The following is a 17556-nucleotide window of genomic DNA, read 5'->3' on the forward strand; positions in this document are numbered from 1 at the left end:
AGTGTTACGGGTGGTATTATAGCACCACCCTGTGGAAGTTAGCTGTAGTCAATGTTACGTAAGGCACGCAGTCTCCTGCGTGCGTCAGTTCAGCTCTGTATTGTTGATACATACAATTCGACACTAAAGCCCCTTAACTGTTAATTTGGAGTATGCCTCGTGTTTACACACCACTAGCTCAAACATGGTGTCAGAAATGGACCTTTGATTCGGCGATTTGGTGGCTGAAGGGATATTGAGCCATCAAGTGAGTTTTGCAAATTTGTTGGTTTGCTAATGCTAGCTAGCCGTACCGCAGTAACAGCAGTGAATAGCCACGGCCGCGACCATACCCCCGCCAGCGCCGATGAAGCTCAGTGGGAGCCTGAGTGCGAATCGGGAAATCTTCCGAGCAGACTATGAAGATTATGCTTTAGCCACAGGGCTGGTGGACAAGGACAAGAAGGTCCAGGCGACGACTCTGAGGAGTGTCATAGGAGTTGAATGTCGACATGTCTACAAACACAACTTAAACCTGACCGACGCACAGCAAGAAGACGCGGCCGTCATACTGGACTCATTGGAAAGGTATTTCAAACCCGCTAAAAATGTGATTTATGAGTGCTACGTTTTTGGCTGTTGTAAACAAGAGAAAGGTGAAACAATAGACTGTTTTGTGACACGGCTCAGGGAGAAAGCTTCCACATGTGAATATGGAGCCCTAAGAGATGACTTAATCAGGGACAGAATAGTCATCGGCATTGCTAAAGAGGGCACACGCAGACGGTTGTGAAGGGAAAAGGACTTGACTACACACGCCATCAACTCCAAGTTCAAAGACACCTACCCGCTAAAGAGCACGCTTCGTTCAAAGAAAGTTTACGAGCTAGGGTTGCCAACTTTTTCACTACCAAATAAGGGACAAAAGGTGGCATGCCACGGTGGTATGGGTATGGTGTAGTGTGACTATACAGTGTTTTGTTTTAAGCCATTTGTCATAATGATAGCTAATCTCTTACAGTCAAATTAAAGATCAATACACAACTCGCATGCCTTGGCAACATATGTAGTAGTTGTTAATTTACAGCAGGTACCTTTAGCACAGTCCTTTATTTGAACCATTACCTGTTACCTTTACTATTAGGCTAAGTCAAAACTCTTGTGACTCTTGCACTGTAGGTTAGAAAATGTTATCCCCTGGCCACTCAGATGGCCGAGTGGAATAAACCGCCGTTCTTGCAATCTGCTCGTCATGTGGCTGGGAGGTTCGTATCCCAGACTCACCGTAACCGGTCACGGCCAGAGCGTCCACGGGGTAAGGCATTCATTGGCCACCCTTACCTGACGGATAGTGGGTGTAGATCGGTGTAGTGTTCGGGGACTCGTCGTTCTCCCAACGACCCCTCTAGCCTATCCGGGCGCCTGTAGCCAAGCAATTCTCCCTACATCACCTTCATGGCCTGAAGGTAATGCAATCCATGCGAGGCTTCAGCGTGCAAAATAGCGAGAGCAGCCGACACAAGTTTGAAGGAAGCTGGTGTTATGACTATCTCCTTCCTGTGGAAACGTGAGCCGGGGGAGTTATTCGATAAGCGTTCCGGCCATATGCTATTGGGTTAATCGGGTGGGATAAGGGGGAAAACTAGAAATAAATTTAGGAAAAAAAGAAAGAAAACGTTATTCCCTTCTTGTTAATCCTACAAGCACAAACTAGAAGTAATGATAGCTTCTGTATGCTGTAGTTTTGCAGAGGAATCAAAAAGCAGAGACTTACAGAAGGTGCACCCTCTGTGTGCACAAACAGTGGTGGGGAATGAATGCTTCATATTCTTATTCAATAAGACTACATATAAGTTGGAAATCACAACTTGGACCCTCACAACAACAACAAAAACATAAATGCAAAAGAAAAGAAGGGCATGCCTCTGCTCACCAATTCTATTTTTTCCATAGATATTTTTTTGCTGCTTTTGACCGATTCAAGCAGTCTTTTGTCCTTTTGTGCAGCCAGAGAAAAGTCCTTACATGACAAGTCACAGTTCACAGATATTTGAAGTTTGTTTTTGATCAACTCTGTGCTGCATTGGTTTCTTGAGTCTGACCATTTAATGGTCATCAGAGAGAAAATCCTCTCTACAAAGGCGTTTGAGCCTGGCACACTGAGGACAAATGAGACGATCCTGAACATGTTGATCAAGTTGGCTTTCCCTATGTTTTGTAACTGCCACCCACTTCTAATTGGTGGATTTTATGGTATCCTGTCTGTCTTTCTTTATTTCCTCCCTGTTAGCACAAAACTCTTCATAGAGTTGGTACATACTGACTGTCGCTGTCATTTTGAGGGCAGCCAGCACCTGCTCCAGGTCAGTGAAAGGGAGCTCTTCATGTAGACCGATGGGTTTGAGGTTTCATCATCACATTTTCTGATGAGAAATCAAATCACTTGTCAATGTATGCAATGACAGTCATAGAACTTCAGAAAGTCTTGTTGCTGTTTTGATCTTTGTGCTGACACTTGTTTGTCCATCACCTGCTTGGTCTGGTATCCAAAAAAGCTGTGTTGTTTCTGCTGAAGCATCTTCACTTTGAATTTTCCCACCTACTCGTAAACATCTGTGATGCAGTGTTGTTTCCTCCAGCTTTCTAACGAGTGTGTCAAAAACGCACCCCACGTTGTGGAAAAAGCCCAGATAAATCTCCGCAGCTCCAGTTTTGTCTTCGTCCTCAAAAATCCTCTTCAGTGCCACAGAACATGTCCCCCAAGGGGACCTGAGGTATGAGGTGAGAGCTGGCCAGCTCTACAGGAACCAATCAACAGCTGGATGAAGAGATGGCCATCGCGTGCAAACATGACGCAGAATTTCATGCCACTCAACAAAGGCAAAAAATGCACGCAGTTCCTCTCTTCTGGAAGCAGATACTGAGAAGTGGCTGTAGATCTTTAAAACGAGTGACTCAATATCCACTGACAGCTGATCTCAGGTGTGCTTGCAGGTGTTGTGAGCTATGTGAGCCGGACAGTTAGCTTTCAGAATGCGACTGTTGGCACTACTCGATAACTGGTAAACGGAGTGGTGTTTTCCAAAGTTGACATTAGCATTATCTGCTGCATATTCTGTGTTGTGTTTAATATCCAGTTCATACTTTTCCAGACAGTTCATCAGAGCTTGATGTACGTATACCATTTGCAGTTTAATCACTGTCTTCATAAAAGTCAAGTAACTTGCACTGCACTCCATCAGACAGAAAAATGTCTCACGCACACTGGAAACATTTTTCTATTTCCCTTGTTTGAGGCATCAGTGGCAACCGAGTAAAACACAGGCTCACCTTCAGTCGGGGACAGATCATCCAGAATATCCCGCACAGTTTTTGGTCCCACAGTCTTTGGTCCTAAAACATTCATTGTGATCATCTCAGCTTTCGTTCTTCCCAAGTGCATCTTCTTCACAACATTTGAGTCATGAAACAACACACGTTTAGCTTAACAAGACGGTCGGTGCTGTTGTAGCTGAGTCCATGTTTAACAGTATGATACACGTATGAGGCTTCACTTGCCACAATTTTGTCATTTTCCACAGTTGATGCCACAAAGAATGCACCGATATTGCTTGCACCTTTAGCTAGTGTGGTGGTCTTGTGCATTTCTGTGGAAGCATGCTGAGTCAGGTCATTCTCACCTCCATGGCCAACTGAAAATTGCCTGCGACATAAAATACAGAAAGCTTTCGTTGAGTCACCGCTGACGGGCTTACCCACGTCTTTTTTTTTTTACTTCCCATTGCTAATTATAGCTGCACAGTGTCTTCTTTTTTGCAGGTTTATCCATATCCATATTTACAGGTTAATCCATATCGCCACATGCCCAACCGACTGAATAGCACCAGACATTGCTGGAACTTTTTCTGTTTTTGAAGGAATTGGCGCATTTACTGTACATGTACAACTGATGCGCGTGATGGGGGCTGTGATTGGATGATGACAGGTGATCATTCTCACCCATTGTGATCAGCACTGCTGCTATTGTTTTATCAGATTTGATACAACTGTGAGAGTGCCCTCTCATGGTTAGAGGAGAGTAGCAGTCAATAAACGGGACAAGGGAGGTCCCGTACAGGACAGATCAATTTGGCCCAATATAAGGGACATCCCGGCTAATACGGGACAGTTGGCAACTGTTACGAGCTCAAGTCTATATTGAAAGCGCAGCAGTCGCTTTTTACCAAACCAACAGCTAATATAAAGCTGCAACAGAGGCATCCTTCAGTGTCAGCTATCTTTTGGCTAAAGGGATGGGCAACATGATCCAGAAAGGGCTGGTGTGGGTGCAGGTCTTTGTTACAACCAAGCAGTTACACACCTGATTCTATTAGTCAACCAATAGTCTTGTTCCAGCCCAGCAGTTACACACCTGATTCTATCAGTCAACCAATAGTCTTTGCTAATGACCTTGATTTGTAGACTCGGGTGTGTAACTGCATGGTTGTAACAAAGACCTGCACCCACACTGGCCCTTTCTGGATCATGCTGCCCATCACTGTGTTAAGGGAAGATTAAGAGCTGCTGTTAGCTATGTAGTTGTGATGGTTAAGACATCTCAATAGAATTTCCACACGTGGTAAAATGTGTAATGAAACCTTGTGTTATCAATGTTGCTCCTTTGGTCACACATTTCCATGGGCGATGTGTCTTCTGTATAATTCATTGTCGTTGACTATCAAGTGAAAGTAAAACGGTCTCTCCAGTATCAGATATCCAGCCAAATCTCCAGTGACAAAGAACTGGGCAAAGAATAATTGATTATGGTTTGAAATATTTAAACTACACAATTCATCTTGACAGACAATTGGGATAAAACATGACACTTGGGCATTATACACAATAAATATAGAAACTATGCACTGATAACTGAAGCATTTATGATCACACTATTTTTACAATTGCTATAGATGTATTTTTCAGTTATACATGTACCTGCCAATTATGGAACGATTCATAAGCATCAAATGATCATCAGTATTGTTAGATAATGTTATTTACCATTAACTAATCAGCATTTTGAAATGTTAAATTATTGTGTGGATATCTGAATGTCTGTGTGTGAACACAAAAGTGTTAAAAGGGAGTTAAAGGCACAGCATCCACCTGACAGTATTCATATAGTTTTATTAGAAGGCTGTTTAAATAAGTTTCAGATTTTTTGTTTACATAGACAGTGTCAGCTCCCTTTTATTGCCCCCTGATTGAAACTTGACCAAGTTTGGTCACCCACTAGTACTCCTGGCTCCATGTGAGGACGTTTGTCATTAATTTGGCTTCAGTGTTGGTGTTGGTACCCTGTGGACCATGAGGGCTAAAGCAGCCGACATGCACGGCAAGGACTGCGTCAAAGTTGCTGTCAGGGTGCGCCCATTCAACAAGGTCAGTATATAGAGAATTGTGCGTTTAACTTTGATTTCAGCATTTTCTTTATCATAGGATTTCATTTTTTCCAATCCTGTGAAACCGCACTTATCAGTGTCCAATGTTTACCTTCTTTCTGTTTCCCTATGTTATTTTTCATTGTGTAGTTTTGAACCCACCCCTAGATATATTATACTATATGCTTCATCTGTACTCTTAATCAAAAAACGACTTTGGATTTATCACTTATTCCAGAATAAAAAATTACATTGTGGGCATTAGGTCAGGTTGAAAGTTTGGAGAGTTGACTTATTTCGAAAGACGTCTATCCAGTTTGACCAAAAAGGCATTTTGAGTTTTCGGACTGTGCACGTTTTTTATCTAAAAAGAAATGATTATTCTGTTTGTTTATCTGGTAACCAGAGTAGGTTTCTGCCCTCTCTATGAATGGTGGCCCCGTTGCACTTGACCAGAAAACGAGTTCTAAATATTGAAACTCGAGCCTTAACCCAAACTTAAATGAACCTTTGTTAATGACTGTAGATATTCCAAAGGCTCTTATTTTCCTCCTTCTACTTCTTCCCTGTTTTCTTTTTTCTTTCTTTCTTTTTTTTCCTGGATGGCAGTTAGGGAGCTACTGAGCCATCTCAGCTAATGATATCTACTCAAATAAACTGTCAGAAGAACCTGAAGATACTTTGCTCCATCTTGCCTGTGTGTCTTCCTATGCCACATCACCAAGAGGAAGACAAAGGCAGCCATTCTTTTTTTTTTTTTTTGGAATCATGTATTGACAGCTTTTTTTTAAAAATAAATTTATTTCTAATTTTTCCCCTTATCCCACCCGATTAACCCAATGGCATATGGCCGGAACTCTTGTCGAATAACTCCCCTGGCTCATGTTTCCACAGGAAGGAGATAGTCATAACACCAGCTTCCTTCAAACTCGTGTCGGCTGCTCTCACTATTTTACACGCTGAAGCCTCGCATGGATTTTGATTGCCTTCAGCCCGCGAAGGAGACGTAGGGAGAATGCTTTCGGTTGCTTGGCTACAGGCGCCCGGCTGGACCAGAGGGGTCGCTGGAGAACGACGAGTCCCCGAACACTACACCGATCTACACCTACTATCCCTTGGGTAAGGGTGGCCTAATGAATGCCTTACCCCGTGGACGCTCTGGCCGTGACCGGTTACGGCGAGTCTGGGACACGAACCTCCCAGCCACATGACGAGCGGACTGCAAGAACGGCAGTTTATTCCGCTTGGCCATCAGAGCGGCATATTGACAGCATTTTAACATAATCATCTTTAGTTAGATACTTTTATAAAGTGATCCATCTTTCCTGCATTTTACAGAGTAATTATAGGACACAAAAATAGAACATGGGGTGTTACTCAATTTGAGATAAAAGGAAAAAAAAGAAAATGTACAAAAACCATACTTGCATAAACAAATTAAACAAAAGAAGGACGTTTTGGGGAAATATACAATTTCCACTTCTCCCAAATTTTCTCAAATTTAGTTTCCTCAAGCATCATGGAGAAGGTAATTCTTCCATCACAAAACTGTCATAAATTATGTCATACCAGTCCTCTATAGATGGGGTGTCTAGCTTAAGCCATTCATTCATTCATCATCAGCCGCTTCTCCGGGGTCGGGTCGCGTTGGCAGCAAACTAAGTAGGGCACTCCAGACGTCCCTCTCCCCAGCAACGCCCTCCAGCTCCTCCTGGGGGATCCCAAGGCTTTCCCAGGCCAGATTGGATTTGTAGTCCCTCCAGTGAGTTCTGGGTCTACCCTGGGGTCTCCTCCCAGTTGGCCGTGCCCGGTAAACCTCCAAAGGAAGGCACCCAGGAGGCATCCTAATCAGATGCCTGAACCACCTCAACTGGCTCCATTCGACGTGAAGGACTAGCAGCTCTACTCCAAGCTCCCACCGGATGTCTGAGCTCCTCACCCTATCTCTAAGGCTGAGCCCAGACACCCTATGGAGGAAACTCATTTCAGCTGCTAGTATCTGCGATCTCGCCCTTTCGGTCACTACCCAAAGCTCATGACCATAGGTGAGGGTTGGAACGAAGATTGACTGGTAAATTGAGAGCTTTGCCTTCTGGCTCAGCTCCCCCTTCACCACAGCAGTCCGGTATAACGTCCACATTACTGCTGATGCTGCACTAATCCGCCTGTCAATCTCCCACTCCATCCTACTCTCCCTCACTCATGAACAAGAGCCTGAGATACTTGAACTCCTTCATTTGAGGCAGCAACTCATCCCCAACCCGGAGGGAGCAATCCACCATTTTTTGGTAGAGAACCATGGCCTCACACTTGGAGGTGCTGACTCTCATCCCAGCCATTTCACACTCGGCTGTAAACCACCCCAGTGCGCACTGGAGGTCGTGTTCTGATGAAGCCAGCAAAACCACATCATCTGCGAAGAGCAGAGATGCAATTCTGAGGTTCCCAAAACGGACACACTCCTCACCTTGGCTGCGCCTTGAGATCCTGTCCATTAATATCACAAACCGAATCGGAGACAAGGGACAATGTCGGTGGAGTCTGACACCCACCGAAAACGTGTTTGACTTTGTGCTGAGAATGGGGACACAGCTCTCACTTTGCTTATACAAGGACCAGATGGCTTGTAGCAACTGCCCCGGTACCCCATACTCCAGCAGTACCCCCGACAGAGTGCCCCAGGGTACACAGTTGTAAGCCTCTCCAAGTCCACAAAACACATGTAGACTGGCTGGTCAAACTCCCATGCCCCCCTCAGCACTTCCACAAGGGTAAAGAGTTGGTCTGTTGTTCCACGGCCAGGATGGAATCCGCATTGTTCCTCCTGGATCCAAGGTTTAACAGTCGGTCGGAGCCTCCTTTCAAGCACCCTGGAGTAGACTTTATCAGGGAGGCTGAGCAATGTGATGCCCCGATAATTGGAGCACACCCTCCGGTCCCCCTTTTTGAATATGGGAACCACCACCCCAGTCTGCCACTCCACATGTACTGTCCCCGACCTCTACGTGACACTGAAGAGGCGTGTCAACCAAGACAGCCCAACAGTGTCCAGAGCCTTCAGCATCTCAGGGCGAATCTCATCCACACCCGGCGCTTTATCACCAAGGAGCTTTTTAACTACCTCAGAGATCTCTGCCAGGGATATGGGTGGGGCTTCCCCTGAGTCTTCAGACTCTACCTCCTCCACTGAGGACGTGTTAGCTGGGTTCAGGAGCTCCTCAAAGTGTTCTTTCCACTGCTCAACAACAGCCCCAGTCTGGGCCAACAGTTCCCATCCCTGGCTGAACACAGCCTGAGTCAAGCCCTGCTTCCCTTTCCTGAGTCGTCGGATAGTTTGCCAGAACTTCCTTGAGGCCAACCGAAAGTCCCCCTCCGTAGCCTCGCCGAACTCCTCTCACACCCGAGTTTTTGCTTCTGCGACAACCGAAGTGGCAGCCCTTCTGGCCTCCCGGTACCTGTCTGCTACTCCAGGAGACCCCTGGGCCAACCAAGTCCGAAAGGCCTCCTTCTTCAGCCTGACTACTTCTCTCACTGCTGGTGTCCACCAGCTAGTAATTAGGTTTCTGCTTCGACAGGCACTGATGACCTTATGACCACAGCTTCTGCATCTGCAATAGAGACTTTGAATATGGCCCACTCAGAGTCCATGTCCCCAGCCTCCCTCGGGATACACGAGAACTTCTTCTGGAGGTGGGAGTTGAAGACCTCATAGACAGGGGCCTCCGCCAGACGTACCCAGTTCACCCTCACTACACGTTTGGGTTTGCCAGGTCTGTCCAGCAGCCTTCCCCGCCATCTGATCCAACTCACCACCAGGTGGTGATCAGTTGACAGCTCTGCTCCTCTCTTCACCTGAGTGTCCAAAACATACGGCCACAGATCTGATGATACGGCCACAAAGTCTGTCATTGATCTTCGGCCTAAGGTGTTCTGGTACCAAATACACTTATGAACTACGTTATGTTCGAATATGGTGTTTGTTATGGGCAATCCCAAGTCTCAGTCCTTTTCCATTTCATCTGCAGGGTATGCTCAAACCTACTGTTGGCGTAGATGTTTTTCTACCACTGTCCAGCTGAACTGTGTGCAAACAGGCTGGGTACATAATCAGGGCTCATGGGGTTGTCATTTTTTCTTCCTAAGCAGACAGAGAGGCAAGAATGGTAGAATATTACATGTCTGCATACCATAAAGATATTGACCAACCTGAGCAAGGTAATTTCTCTTTAATCTTTTTCTCTCAGACATTTTTCTCTCTTATTCACCTTTATGCTGCAGGTAAGTACTTTAATGTATATTTAACAAGAAGGGTGATCTCAGCGCGCATCTGCTGATCGGCAGTCTGGTGCTTCTCAGTGAGGACAAGCAAGGTAGAGAGGAACACTAGAGCAACCCTGGCAGTTGAAGCCTTTTTATTGAGGTGTTGACTGCACAATGTGCAGTTAGAAGTTGGCTGCCATTGGTCCCTTCTGGTTGAAGCCAGTCATTTATTCCGCCGATCTAGCTCCTTTGGGATTGAATAAAATTGTAGTACAGGGTTTCTCTGACGACTGATGTTACAGCCCAACATATCCCGAGCATATTGTAGGAACTTTTTTTGTGTCTAGAAACTCTAGAATCACAACCAGTCTACTCTGGCAGTAGTGGTCGTGCAGCTGGGACCCAGACACAAAAATGGCGGCGCTAAAACACAGTGATGTCACATGGCATCTATGAATATTGTTACTAGCTTGTGAAAGTTTGTCCTCCTCATCTTTTTCCTGTTCTTTACTTTGTGCGAGACATTTCTTCCCCCTTTTTAGGCATTTTCGTTCACCCGCTGTATCTACACGTTTCTGAGAAAAATCAAGTTATGTCGGGCAGCTTTTAAATCTTGCTGTTGGGAACCTATCGCTTTATGCTGCCATCACCTAGTGAGCTAGAGCAGAAGTCCAGGCAGCCATTCTTAATGATTCTTAACATGAGGGGCCCCGCACCCCACTTCCACTCCTCTTCCCCTCAACTTCCTTCCCTCTCTTTTCTCTTGCTGAAAAGCAAACTTTCAGCAAAGTAATTAACTACTGTGTGACTTAAGTTCCTATTTGACATGACCAAACTTTCCTCTTTTACTCCCTTTTCTTTCATCCTCCCCGTCTCCGTCTCACACTCAGAAAAAGGGATTTAGACACTGGATTATAATTAAGAAGACAAGCTAAATCAGATGGACAAACGTTCACTCTCTTCCTTATACTCTCATCTTTCCCTGATTGTGATATAATGTTCACCATTTGATTTCCCTTCTGCTGAAAAGGACTGCTGCCATCTTTCCTTCCTTCATTCCTTTTTTTCTTCATTGCTTCATATATTATCCATTCCGGCATAATCCACTTCAGGGTCATCGGGGGCACGGAGTCTATCCCAGCAGGTATTGGGGGAAGATAATGTCTTGTCCTGCATGCACATAACCCTGTGCAATCTGACCAGCAGCTAAATACGTTTCCCCATCAATTACTGGAGACTGGGGTCGTCTTGTCAGTCTATTGACAGAGAAATTAAGACAACAAACCATAAGGCTGTTCTGCTCACAATTAACTTCCCTGACTGAGTCACATGATACAAAAGGTCACATGCTTAAAGGCATAAACTGATGTTATGCAAGGTACTGCCAGCAGGGGGAGTTTTAGGAAACTAAAAGAAAATAATGTCCTGATGGGGACAGAACATTCCCCGCCTGATATCTATAGATAACATCCATTCACTTAGCCCTTGAAGTACAGGGTTTGAAAGTCTCTACTTGCTCTTGTAGTCTGCTTCAGAGAGAAGGAGGACTAAGTCCGTAACAGGCCTGAGGAAGAGCTTAGTTCCGTCTTGTCTGGAGATCTTGATCTCCACGCTGCAGACTTCCCCATTTTGCTCGGGAATACCTTAGTGACCAGTGCCATTCATTCCTCTTGGCTTGGGATTCTTTCGTGAGAACAGTATTTCCAGCACCAATGTTTGATTTGCATGAATACCACTTATTCCGCATCTGCAGCGTTGAAAGGTACTGCTCCCTCCATTTGTTCCAGAAAGCATCTGCAAGGAATTGAACCTGACACCAGTGCCACGTATAAAGATATTTGGTATCAAATTCTCCAGGAGGAGCTGGGAGGGTACCTATTTTCTGCATGAGAAGGGTAGCAGGAGTAAGCATAATTGGGTCCTCAGGATCAGTAGATAATTTGACCCAAGGGTCTTGTATTTATTATGGCCACTGCTTTTGCGAGAAGAGTTGTGAGAGCCTCATGAGTGAGCCTTGAGGATTCTTGCTGCTGGAACATGGATCCATGATTCTTCAAGCTATGCCTATCATCCTCTCCCATGCACCGCCCATGTGAGACGAGTGAGGTAGGTTACATGTCCATGCGCAGCCTTGTTCAGATAGGTACCTCTCCACATGGACACTATCAATGTTTGAAGGAACCTTGAGCTCCGTGCAGGCCCCAATTAAATGTATGCCTCTATCCAAGTGGGTATGCTTCACTGGACTACGAATGGAGATGGAGACGGTTGTCTAAGGGCAATCAGAGTTTGATGTATCCAAGGACTCAATGACTTCAAAGTGCACTGCCCTGATACTCAGACAGGTAAAGATCACTTTCCAACACTTTTTGTTGGGGTGGCCACCTCTTGTGTGCCTTGTGAGAACAGACCAGGGCCCTAACATGTCAAGACCAACATTAGTAAAGGGAGGCTAAATGCTTAGTCTATCTACAGCTAAGTTGGCAATTTTCGGGGCTTGAAATGTGCTACGGCGCTTGCAACTGGTGACACATTTATAGATGATGCTGCTCACATGCCTTCTCACTCCAACTATCCACAGGCCAGCAGTGCGAATAGGACCCTCTGTAAAGAGGTGCCCTAGATGACGGATCTGTTCATGGTAGTGGTGTACAAGTAAATTTGCAATGTGGTAGCTACTGGGACTTGTTAGAGGGTTCTTTTCATTGTACTCAAATTTTGACTCTGTGATATGGCCTCCAACTCTCATTAAAAGCCGTTTTTATTGACGAATGGATCCAGTTTCTTGAGAGTGCTGTCTTTAGGGATTTCTTTCTGGTTCCATAGGCACTCAAGCTCTGTGGCATAGGTTTCCTGCTGCACTGAGCACACAGCTCCAACCTCGGTATTGTGTGTTCTGGTCGTGGTACGAGTTTTGCCTTACATAGAACGAACCCTGCGTAATGTTGTCCTTTGACATTAGTGACTTCGATATAGGTGACTGCAGCTATTGTTTTGGTTTAAGCATCACAGAAGATACAAAGCTCTTGCTGTTGATCTCCAGAGAGGGAGACTGGTGCATATGTTCTTGGGATTTAAAGACTTTCAAGATCTTTAAGTGAGTCTCTCCATGCCATCCACAGGTCTACTTTGTCACGTGGTAATGGGGAGTCTCAGTCACCTGCTTCCATGGTGAGCTCACGGAATATAGCTTTCCCTTGAATGGTAAGCGGAGCATCCGCAATGGTCGGAATTGTCAGAATACTTGGCTGCTTTGGCGCATGTCTCCTGGAAGATTTTCACAAACTCTGTTTCTGAATTGGATCGCATTTCTTTAACCTGTCTGCTGACCTCGTCTGCAGCAGAGATGCAGTCCACCTATCCCAGTTTTCTTTTTGAAGAAACTGGGATAGGTGGAATGTTTTGGCAAGCATCTTCTCGCAGACATTCATTGTAAACATGAATTCGGCTTTATCAGTTGCACTGAAAAGCTGGTAAGCTTTAGTAGACGAATCACCAGAGAATGTGTAACTAATCTTTATCAGGCTAGATCTCACTGGCTCATATAGCTCATTAAAAGTGAATATGGCTTCGTGATGCTCTACCCATCTTGTTTCACACAGGGAACAGAGTCTGGTTTTCTTTTGATAAAGCATAAGCCGCTGTATTTCCTGTCTCAAGCAGGAAGATCGGAGAGCAGAATCATGAAAAAAGTGACAAATTTCAGATGCAATGCCAAAGCAATTTCTCACTAACTGAACTGTACAGCATTTGTTCAACACCAGATTTAGACTGTGACTCACACAGTGCACATACACAGCATGCTTGTGCTTTTCTTTCAGTTTTGCCTGTGCCCCGTTAATACGGCCACTCATGGCAGAGGCCCCGTCATAGCCCTGACCACGTAAGAATCGTACATCAATGCCTGCTTTTGTGATCTGTCCGTCAATAGAATTGGCAATTGCTTCTCCAGTCAACGCTTCTATGTCTACAAATGACAGAAAGTCCTCTCTGATTGCATATTTGCCATCATCATGCTTATCCACATATCGAATGCAGAGAGACAACTGTTCTCTTCCAGAGCAATCTTTAATTTCATCCGCGAGTACACAAACATTTAGCTGCATTTATTTTCTGGACTAGTTTATTTGTCATGATACCACCTATAGTGTTGATAATCTCATTCTGTGTTTCGGGACTGCAATAGATTGCATTCACATGAAAGTGACCGAGGTGCTGGAACAGAGCTTTGTCGCCAGCTAGTGCAGTGGTTCTCAACCTTTTTGGGGTCCTGGACCCCCTGCGTATTTTTGATCTACCCTGAGGACCCCTCCACCTGATCTTGGGGGAGGGGGGTTGCAATTTGTAGAAACAGTAGAAACTGCATTTTAAATTGCATTATAGCATTTATTCACTCTTTGGGGCAAAAATAAGAGCTTTCAGTTGTAACTTAGATATAGTTAACAAAACAGAATTCTTATGCAGTAACTTTCAGATATATGTAACAAAACAGAATATGTATTCAGTAACTTTCAGATATATGTAACAACAGAATTTTTATGCAGTAACTTTTAACAATGCAAACGGGAGCGAGATCTCTTATTAAAATACAATAAATTACACTTGTGAAACAGATGTAATTAGAGAAAAAAGTCCTGTTACCCTTTATAGTTTAGGTAGATAAAGGTCTCAGTCACATTTGAGTAAAAGAATCCTATTTCTATAAATGTCATAGGATCTTTTTTTTAAAGTTATTGTATTTTCACGGACCCCTTGCAATTACACCACGGACCACTAGGGATCCGCGGACCCCGGTTGAGAAACACCGAGCTAGTACCCTAAATCGAAGTAGCGCTCTGAAATTCCCATCGTTGTGTGTGGACTGATCAAGCCCAACTGGCCCCGAATCTACATGCCCTCGTAGCGTGATTTCTTGAAGACCACAGAAAATATGCTATTCAGTTTTTCCCTGTTTTCTGTAACCTGTCTTTTCTTTTCAGAGTCCAATTTCAGTGATATGTCCTCAGTTTTGTTTTGAGGAATCTGTTCAAAGTGGTCAGCTCTAACGCTTGCATCAATGTGGTATTTTTTCTTTGCATGATCTCTAAATGCTTCTAATGCAGTGTTTCTCAACCCAGTCCTCAAGGAACCCCTATCCTGCAGATTTTCATTGTAACCCTGCATAGGTAGCCCTGCTTGTACTTACTCGACCAATCATCTCGCAGCACTTAATTATGCAAGGTGTGCAACATCTGACAAAATTCATTGCTGATTGGTTGAATAACTACAAACGGGTACCTATTCGGGGTTGCAAAGAAAATATGCAGGATAGGGGTTCCTTGAGGACTGGGTTGAGAAACACTGTTCTAATGCATGCTTCCAGTTCGAGAATGGTGCACTAACTAACTTTCCGAATGTAACGTTACCTCCTTTGCCCAAACCGTCCACCGCAAACGAAAGGCAACGCTTACAGAAGCAACCATCCGCCTGTGCCAAATAAACTAGCCTAGTATGTTGGTTCAACCAATGACGCTGAAAACTTAGCCTACCTACATTCACGGGGAATGAATGTCTAGTTAAGGGCATCCAGTCAGATGAATAAATGTTTCTCCTGTGCTCATCTGAAAGTCCCGTACTTTGTCTTTGTGAAACATAGTCCATTATGTCAGACTTCGGTGAAACGTTAACAGCAGCCGCTACCGGCGCCGCCTCCTGTGCCGTTTGATCCCCGCTGCGGCCTCCTCTGCTTGCACCATCGTCGTATCCACCGATACTCTGCCAGAAATGCCGCCGTCGCCGGCAAGATCAGGTTCAGAGGCTTTGGACTGTTTCAGGGGAAGAAATTAGTTGCTGATTTTTTTCTTTCTTTTTTGGTCGATCCATTGCAGCTAGCTAACGATTCAGGTAGCTAGCTAGCGAATGTTAGTGATGATCATGGCTAGCTAATGATTCCCTTTCGAATTGAACAATGCATTCGCACAATAGCTCAATTATGATTGGTTTGCTGTAAGATAAGATTTTATGACCAATAGCATACATGATTACTCAAGATAAGTGATGTGACTTGTTCAATTTATGTCTCTCAAAGAAAGAGGGCGGTTAAAAATCCAGGTATCTTACTGATTGGTTTATGATAAACCCACTGCACATTTATGGGAATCATTCAGCACAGGGACTACGCAAAACCAGTGTTATTTGATATAGCTGCGCTGCACTAAATTTACATCCGTGAATACGCAGTTTAGAACTGTCAGAAAATATTTCGGGGAGGGGGGGGTTAAACCCGACCCCACCCCACCCACCCCCCGGCTATGCCAGTGGGTGTGACCGTCACTCTCACACTCTGAGAATTTGACACTTGCCTTGCAGTGTCTGGCAAGATGTGATGTAACAGATCCCACTTTCCTTAAGGAAGGCTTTTTGATCTTCAAGATTTCTCTCTTAAACGACGACATCTTTGGAGAGGGTGAGGCTTCTTATGTATGGGGCATTGCCTGCCAGGATCCTGTCTTCGTTTGGGTCCTCTCAGCATCGGAGAGGGAAGAAATTTTGGTTTTATGGACTGAAACAGATGTTCTCTGATTGCTGTGCTTGAGGACAGGTCTTTCTGGGTTACAGTTGGTTACAGTTGAACATGATTAGGTCAAAGCTAGGTATTCTGCCACCCCTATACGCCCTGCACAAGCTGGCAGATAGACAACTACTCCTCCAATCACCACGCTGAAGAGGGTGCTTAGTTCCACTCCGTTTAATGGTTGACTGGAAGTAGGGTAAAACTACAAGAGATACAATGCAACAAACATACGAAGTTCAATACATCAATAAAATGACTATGAATGATATGAGTTTCAAGTGTGTTACTACTATGCAATTTCTAGCAACACATCTTATTATTGACCAACTAGGGTGAGTATTTTGGCTAAACTGATGACAACGGATTATCGCATCCAATTAATTTGCTAGCGTTAGCATTTTCTAAAAACGGCACATGTAATATGAACTCATATAATAAAATAGGAAGTATTTATATCAAGCCAAACTAATATGACTAACAAATGTGACTTAGACTTATGTCAAGAATATTAACATACCGACAGTGCATCCAAAAGCATGACATGTATGTAGAGAATAGCGATATCGTGAACAAAACGTCTCAAGGCTTTATCAGGTTTTCTGTTGACTTCTGCACTTCCTGTATTGTCATGTGGTGATGGTGACGTCATCAGTGAACAGAAGACTCTTAAAGAGACGGTACACATTAACTAATACTGACGGCACACTAGGGCTATCCCTAGTCATTGCTTGGTAGCAGACAAAGTTTTGTTGTTTTTAACTGGTGCCTTCACTTATCCATTTCTCTTGTAGGTTGTAAGGTAATTTTTGTGCGATGGGGTTGAGACTGTGTGAGGTATTCAGAAAGGCGAGGCCCGGTAGATCTCCCTCAGCCTTGGCAGAACCCCCATCAACAGATCATCCAGCTCTCTCAGCTTCTGAAAATCCTTATTAGGTATCCTGAGAAATCCGTGGAGTCTCTTGAAGAGTGCATTCTCTATAGCCTCTGGTGATCCATAACAGTGCTTCAGTCTTTCACACACCATTCTTAGCCCTCATTCAGGTTGGTTTACATTAACTGCCCTGATCTGTGTCGCATGTCCAGCACACTCATTTCCTAAATGAAGACAAAAAACCATGAGGCTGTTCTGCTCACAACTTCCCTAACTGAGTCAGATGATACAAAAGGTCACATGCTTGAAGGCATAAACTGATGTTATACAAGGTACCGCCAGCAGGGGGAGATAAACCAAACTAAAGGAAAATAATGTCCTGATGGGAACAGAAGATATGGCATATGTTATATGGTACACATACGGCATATGGTAGTTCTTCGGAAGAACTACTACACAAACTCCCAGGCTGC

General features: G+C 44.4%; 1 protein-coding gene across 1 annotated transcript in view; it reads left to right on the forward strand.

Annotated features, from left to right (window-relative positions):
* Positions 1–346: 346 nt before the first annotated feature.
* Positions 347–17556, forward strand: part of kif28 (kinesin family member 28) — a 54697-nt gene continuing 37487 nt past the window's right edge. Inside the window, exons 1-3 of the mRNA XM_056279330.1 lie at positions 347–567; positions 5301–5400; positions 16008–16104. Of these exons, the coding sequence (XP_056135305.1) occupies positions 347–567; positions 5301–5400; positions 16008–16104 (418 nt within the window). The remainder of the gene's footprint in view (positions 568–5300; positions 5401–16007; positions 16105–17556) is intronic.

This window comes from Lampris incognitus, chromosome 4 (assembly GCF_029633865.1).
Source record: "Lampris incognitus isolate fLamInc1 chromosome 4, fLamInc1.hap2, whole genome shotgun sequence".
NCBI lineage: Eukaryota > Metazoa > Chordata > Actinopteri > Lampriformes > Lampridae > Lampris > Lampris incognitus.